The sequence below is a fragment of the Macrotis lagotis genome, chromosome 1 (genome assembly GCF_037893015.1).
Source record: "Macrotis lagotis isolate mMagLag1 chromosome 1, bilby.v1.9.chrom.fasta, whole genome shotgun sequence".
NCBI lineage: Eukaryota > Metazoa > Chordata > Mammalia > Peramelemorphia > Peramelidae > Macrotis > Macrotis lagotis.
In genome coordinates this window covers 910560902-910568448 of record NC_133658.1, presented here as the reverse complement: position 1 = coordinate 910568448, position 7547 = coordinate 910560902, and the positions used below count along the sequence as shown (strand labels likewise).

The 7547-nt window shown below is 38.7% G+C and overlaps 1 protein-coding gene across 1 annotated transcript; it reads right to left on the bottom strand.

Moving 5' to 3' along the window:
• Positions 1–6029: 6029 nt before the first annotated feature.
• On the bottom strand, positions 6030–7060 carry LOC141508818 (olfactory receptor 10A7-like; the record flags this gene model as incomplete). Its single annotated transcript, XM_074217757.1, is given in 2 exon segments — positions 6030–7036; positions 7039–7060. Coding segments are annotated over 2 exon segments (1029 nt in total), but the record flags the coding sequence as incomplete, so codon positions are not given.
• Positions 7061–7547: the final 487 nt, after the last annotated feature.

Genomic DNA, 7547 nt, shown 5'->3' with positions numbered 1-7547 from the left:
TTCCCCTTATTTAAACAAGTAAAATATTTTGGATTCTTTGACTTTTACTTGGAATTCTTTTTCCTTTATTAAAATAATAATATTTGAATATCCAAAGCATTTTAAGATTAAAAAGCATTTCATTCAAACAAAATTATGGGACAAACAGTGAAAGCTTAAGTATCTTGCCCAGTGCCACATAGTCAGTAATGTCAGGTGTTTTAAATTATAATAGGACCCCACTGGATCCAATATTATTTGGTAATATGATAAGTATCTTTTACACAAAGAGGTGAATTTCTATCACTGAAAATTTCACACTGGGAAGGAAGACATCTTCAACTGGGCTTGCCTTTCAGCTTCCTTAATATTATAACCTTAGGGGCCAGCTAGGTGCAGTGGATAGAGCACCGGCCTTGGAGTCAGGAGTACCTGGGTTCAAATTCGACCTCAGACACTTAATAATTACCTACTCATTGCCTTGAAAAATCTAAAAATATAAAAAATATATATTATATTCTTAGCTCTTAGGAATGAAAATTGAAATATAATTGAATGCAAGAAAAATCAAGTTACACACACATACACACATTCTACACACAACATATATTCATATGCATATATGTATTTATACATACATGTTTATAGATATTTATTTATATGGGAATATCTATATACAGCTGTGTAATTAGACACATGGATGCCTATATTTCACATAATACATATGCATGTATCCATGTACATGCATCCTATATGTACATGCATAATAAAACTCAATCTAGTCTTTTCATCTTCCAATTTTTTACAACATACAAGGTCTACAAATTTCTTTCTACCCAACAATGCCATAAGATAAAATTTCTTTCTACCCAACAATGCCATAAGATAAACCACACTGAATTTGGAGCCAGAGGATCTGGCTCCTTATTCTACCTTTTCTTTATTAGTTGTTTGGAGAAGTCTTAAATTCTCAAGATCTTATTGTCCTCATCTTTAAAATGAGAATTTGGATGTGACTGACCCTTAAAGTTCTTGCTTCTCTAAATCTATTAGTCTATGAGTTTACATCCCCATTTTATTTTGGGGGGCAGGGGGAAAGAAGTCCAGTCATGTGAAAGAGATAGAGCAGATGAAGAGGAATCAAGATTCAAACTTAGACTTCAAGTCCAATGTTCTTTACATGTAAAACAGCAACTTCAAACATTACGGTACAGTGGGGAATGTACTGAAATTAGGAGAACAGAATCTCAGTTCCCTAAATGATTAGCTAGGAGTGTGATCTGAGGAACATTCAACACTTAACAATCATTCATTAAGGGCTTATAGTGTGCCAGACATTGTGTTAGAAACTGGGAATAGGGCTAAGACTAAGATTAGATAGGATAGTACAAAATACACATTGGTACTAACCAGATTGAGTAAATTAAAGGGATAGGAACAGCAAATAGTTAATTGTGGAAATTGAATGAACCACTTTGACTCCATCTAGTAACTCAGTTCAGAAGCTAATTCTGTCCCCTTTGAATCCAAATATGTGGATCTAAGGGGTAGCTAGACGATGTAGTGGATAGAACACTAGAACTGGAGTCAGGAGGACTGAGTTCAAATTCAGTCTCAGACACTTAAGAATTGCCTAGCTGTGTAACCATGGGCAAGTCACTTAACCCTTTAATCTAAAATAAATAAAATTTTAAAAGAGAAAAAAATATATATAGTTCTAGTCTAAATTCTATTTAGTGAGAAAACTTAATTCAATTGTGAGAATTGGGCGAAAGCATAATTGCATTGGTTGAACCTAGCCCTATGTGTGTGGGAAGTAAAGAAAGGAAGCTAGACCATCTCTACCTATTGCTTAGAGGACCTAGATAATGCTAACCAGAATCTCAACCAGATCTAACAATTAAAACAAGAAGTTTTCTCACAGTTGTATATCTCAAGTAACCTATATGTCTCATCTGAAAAATGGCCCTGTACTGGTTATGGTTATTTTTTTCATATTCCTTTGACTGAATACAGACATGTGGATATAGTGAGATTCCTCTATTTCTGATTTCAGAGAATTGCATGTGTTCATTCTTCCCCTCTTGATGCTGAAAGTCCCTAATTTTTCATCTAATTGGAAATTGAATTAGCTAATTAATTGATCTTATTTGAAGAAATACTTTTAATATATAAAAATCTGTCTCTCCCTGTATTTGGGGTCCAGTGCCAAAGTTGAGGAAGGCAATAGGTCCTGAGAATAAAAGAAACTTATTAATCTAATTGTGAGGAATGAAGGGTGTTGTTGGTATTCATAGGGTATGGGGGGGGGCCCTTTGAAATCCATTATAGGAGGAGGAAGATGGCAGTGTGAAGGCAGCATTTCCTGAGAACTCATTTCCCCCAAACCCCCAAAATACAAAGAATAACTCTAGCCAAAATTTAGCAGGGCAGAACCCACAGAAAGACTGAGTGATACATTTTCCCAGTCCAAGATAAAACCAGGGGTTGGGAAAAAAGCCAAAGTGCAGCCAAGCCCAGCCTAGCCCATCCCAATCCAGTCCAGCCCAGAAATCACCTGCAACATCTTGAAGGGGCAGTAAGAGAACTCTGCTGCACCTGGGTGAATGTGGAGTGAGGAGCACAGACACAAAATCTGCAGCTAGAATCGGACAAAAGCAGCCTGCACCCCCAGAGACAGTAAGGGAAGTCTGCAGAGATTTCTCTGCAGTCCCTGGGGTAGGACTCTGCTGTTTGCCTACACTCACATATTGGCTTCCATACTAAGATAGCAGGATCCCTCCTTATAGCTCCAGGGTAGAGGGAAGTGCTGTGGTTTTCTACATATCAAAGCATAAGCTAGAGATCATAAGACCTTGGAGGAATAAAGGTCCCAGTGGTGTGTCCACCCCCCCCAAAAAAAAAAAACAACCCTAAAGCCTTGGAAGTGCTGTAAATTAGTCTTGGCCTGAGGAAATGAGTAAACAATAGAAAAAGAAGAATGGGACCATAGAGAATTACTTTAGTCTCATGGAAGATCAAGACACATACTCAAATAATGACAAAATCAAAGCTTCCATATCCAAAACCTCCAAGAGAAATAGAAAATGTACTCAGACTATGGATGAGCTCAAAAAAGACTTTGAAAAGTAATTAAGGGAGATGGAGGAAAAATTGGGAGGAGAAATGAGAACAATACAGAAAATTCATGAAAAATCAAATCAAAAGCTTGGTGAAATATATACAAAAAAACTGAAGAAAGTAATATGTTAAAAACCAGTTTAGGCCTAAAGGAGAAAGTAAACCAAGGCAAATGAGGAGGGAAAATGCCTTAAAAAGCAGAATTGGCCAGCTGGAAAAGGAGATAAAAAAACCTCTTTGAAGAAAATAACTCCTTCAAATGCAAAATGGAACTAAAAGGAAGCTGATGACTTTACAAGAAATCAGGAAGAAATAAAACTCTTCTCAAAAAAGCCAAAAATTAGAAGAAAATGTGAAATACTTCATTGGAAAAACAACGGACCTTGAAAAGAGATCGAAAAGAAATAATTTAAAAATTAGACTATCTGAAATCCATGACCAGGAGAAGAGCCTAGACTTAATTTTTCAACAAATAATACAGCAAAATTTTTCCTGAGATCCTAGAAGCTGAGGGTAAAATAGAAATCAAGAGAATTCACTGGTCACCCCCTGAAAGGGATACCAAAAGAAAAATCTCCATGAATATTATAGCCAAATTCCAAGGCTCCCAAATCAAAGAGAAAATTCTAAAAGCTGCCAGAAACAGATAATTCAAATACCGATGCTCCATAATCAGGATTAAACAGGATCTGGCAGCATCTACATTAAGGGCTTGTAGGGATAGGAATATGATATTCCATAAGGCAAAAGATCTTTGTTTGCAACTGAGAATTAACTACCCAGCAAAAGTGAACATTCTCTTTCAGGGGAAAAGATGGATTTTCAATGAAATAGGGGACTCTCAAACTTTCCTATTGAGATGATTAGAGCTGAACAGAAAGCTTGAACTCCAAGTGCAGGACTCTGTTGAATCATAGAGGGAGTGGAAGTGAGGGACTAACTTCAAGGAACTTGATGATGAACTGTTTGTATTCCTGCACGGGAAGAAGATATTGATAACTCATATGAACTTTCTCATTTATAAGAGCTGTTAGAAGGAGCATATATAGACAGGACATAGTAAGGAGCAGAATATAATTTTATAATATAGTAAAAAGATGGAGTCAATGGGTGATAAAGAAAAGTACTGGGAAGAAGGAAAAGGAGATGAAGAAGAAGTTGAGAGATTTCACATAAGAGTCAAAAACAGCTTTTTCAATGGAGGGGAGGGGGGGAAGGCATGGGGGAATAAGTGAGCCTTCATTCTCATTGGAAATGGCTCAGGCAGGAAATGACATACAGACTTAATAGGGTGAGGAAATCTGTCTTGCCCTGGAGAAGGATGGGAGGAAAGGGATGCAATGAGGGGGAATGGGAGGAGGGAAGGGTGGAATAGGTGATAGAAGAGAGGGGAAAATTGAGGGAGAGGCCACTCAAATGCAACACACTTTTGGACCAAAAGGAGAGAGAGAGAGAGAATAGAATAAATGAGAGTGGGGAGGAATAGAGGGGAGGTACAGCTAGTAATAGCAACTGTGGTAAAAATATTGAAGCAACTTCTCTGGTGGCCTTATGATAAAGAAAGCAACTCACCCCAGAGACAGAGCCACTGGAATCTGAACACAGACTGAAGTAGAATTTATCTCTCTCTCTCTCTCTCTCTCTCTCTCTCTCTCTCTCTCTCTCTCTCTCTCCCTCCCTCCCTCTCTTCTTGAGGTTTGCCAGCTTCTTGGGGAGAGGAGGTTTACATTTATTCTTCTGTTTACTCTTATAACATTCAATTTACATCAATGTATGGCGTGGAAACAATGCAGAGACTGTCAGATAGTCTTCTATGGGCGGGGAGGGAAGGGAGGATGGGGGGGAAATTGTATAATTCAGAGCCTTGCAAAAAAATGACGGATTCATATTACTATTGTATATAATTGGAAAATAAATAAAATGTTTAAACAAATCCATTACAAAGGGGGAATGGCCCTAGTCAATCACAAAACTGGAAGAGTTCTAATTCCATTCCCAAGATGACAAACTAGAATAGAAGAAACTAGTCCTTAACTGATCAAGAGTAACCTAGAGTCTTGACTTTCTCCTTTGCACATGCTCAAAGAGATCTATCTGTTCTTTCTCATTAGTATAATGAGCACAGTGGGGAAATATATAGGAACCAACGCATCCATTAGATTTGTGACAGAAGCCTATGGTTAGCATGAGGGGGCAGGAACAAAGTCTTTCAAAGTGCATAAAAGAGCTTGTATGTTGGGATTTACCTGGCCCTCTCTCCCACCAAGAAAGAGGTATGCCATTTTTGTTAAGATGTCTTAATAAAAACCATTTTAATCACTCTGGACTAAGTATTCTTGAGCCATTTATAACATAATTCAACTATATAAAATGTTTTGTTAGAATGAATGCTCCTATGGGAGCTCTGATGTGAATTCTGGTTTATTTTCATTTATATTTCAATAAAAGCATTCTGTTCAATTTTTGTAGCCTGTGCAACTTATAAGGGGAAGTAGATATCAGCACAAATGCATTCTTTCCAGTTGTCAATATTCTCCCATGAAATATAACTTTAATGAGAAGTTTCAAGTACTGATTTCTTCTAATTTTCAGAATGTCTTAAATGAACCAGTAAAATGAGAAGTTTTCTGAGGTGACTTTGACCCTTTCATGTTGGGAAAGTCTTTGACACAGGAGTAAGATCTGATATTAAAAACAAGGAATGACGACTTTCAAATCACAGAATATCTTTGAGTAGAACCTATATGACCAATGGTTTTGGTCACTGTAGAAGGAATTTATTTCAAGTTAGAGCTGGACTAGGTGATTGCTGGGTCTATCTTGAATTCAATGATGATTCTGGAAAGCAATTCCATTGACCATGGGCTCTTGAGGATGGCACTGCTCACTTTCATAATATTTAAAACCAATAATAGACAAGGAAATTCAAGTCATGTGGGAAGCCCCTTTTTCCTAGCCAACACTCTTCCCAGAGCAGCCTTTACCTCTTTGTTCCTCAGGCTGTAGATGATGGGGTTGAGCATGGGAGTGACAAGAGTATAGGACAAGGATACAACTTGTTTGTTCTCAGGAGAGTAGGTAGACTTGGGCTGGAGGTGGATGACACAAGCTGTGCCATAGAATAGAGCCACAACAACAAAGTGAGAAGCACAGGTAGAGAGAGCTTTATGGCGCCCAGTGGTTGAGGGCATCTGGACAACAGCAGCCAGGACACGGCCATAGGACACAGTGATGAGAAAGAATGGGACCATCAGGACAAGAACTGTAGCTACCTGTATGTAGGCTTCAAAGACAGATGTGTCAGCACACACCAAACTCAGGAGGGGTGCCACATCACAGAGGAAGTGGCGAACCCCTTGGGGTCCACAAAATGGAAAGTGGAAGAGCCAAATGGTGAACAAAAGGGAAATTGGGATGCCTACCACCCAGCATGCCATTGCCAGAAGGAGGCAGAGCCTTTGGTTCATGAGAACCCCATAGTGCAGTGGGTGGCAGATGGCCACATAGCGGTCATAGGCCATCACTGTTAAGAGGAAACACTCTGATGAGCCACAGGACAGGATGAGAAAGAGCTGGAGGGCACAGCCCAAGAAGGAGATGCCCCTTCCAGCCACCAGACTTTCCAACATCCTTGGCACAATGTCAAAAGAGTAGCAGATCTCCACCAAGGCCAGGTTACGGAGGAAAAAGTACATAGGTGTGTGGAGGGCAGTGTCGACCACAGTCAAGAGGACAATGAGGCCATTTCCTAGCATCGTAATTAGGAACATCCCCAGAAACACCACAAAGAGAAGTGGTTTCAGTCTGGGAACATGGGAAAAACCTAAAAGGACAAACTCGGTGACAGAGGTCTGGTTCCCACCAATCACATCTTCAGTGGGGTCCTTGGCATGCATCAGTGTCCAGGGTCCAGACATGTTTAAAGAGGTACAACCTTAAGGGAAATGATGAGTTCTATAATACAGTTAAAATTTACAGGCAATAAAACACAGACCCAAATTCATGCATACATGTATATATATGAATTTATGCATGTATGTAATTGTGAATAAAAAAGTCAACTGAAAGAACTCGATATTTGTTTCTCAATATTGGTAAAATCCAAAGAATAGAAAGAATTTTAATACTGCTTCTAATACTTGTTATGTGAGCTACCAAAGTCACATAACCTTTCTGAGACTCAATTTCCTTCATTGTATAGTGAGGAGTGTGGTAAGGAGGACTAAACAGTAGACTCAACAAGTCAGTGATAGATTAAGCTTCCACCTCAGAAACAACTTGTGTGGCTTTAGGCTAGTCACTTAACCTCACTGAATCTCAGTTTGCTTTCTTGTAAAATGATGGGGTTGAACTTGAAATTTAGGATCCCTCCTAACCTTAGATCTATGATTATGTGATTTTCTGATGGACATCCCATGGTTATCATGAAGATCATGTGATCTATAAAA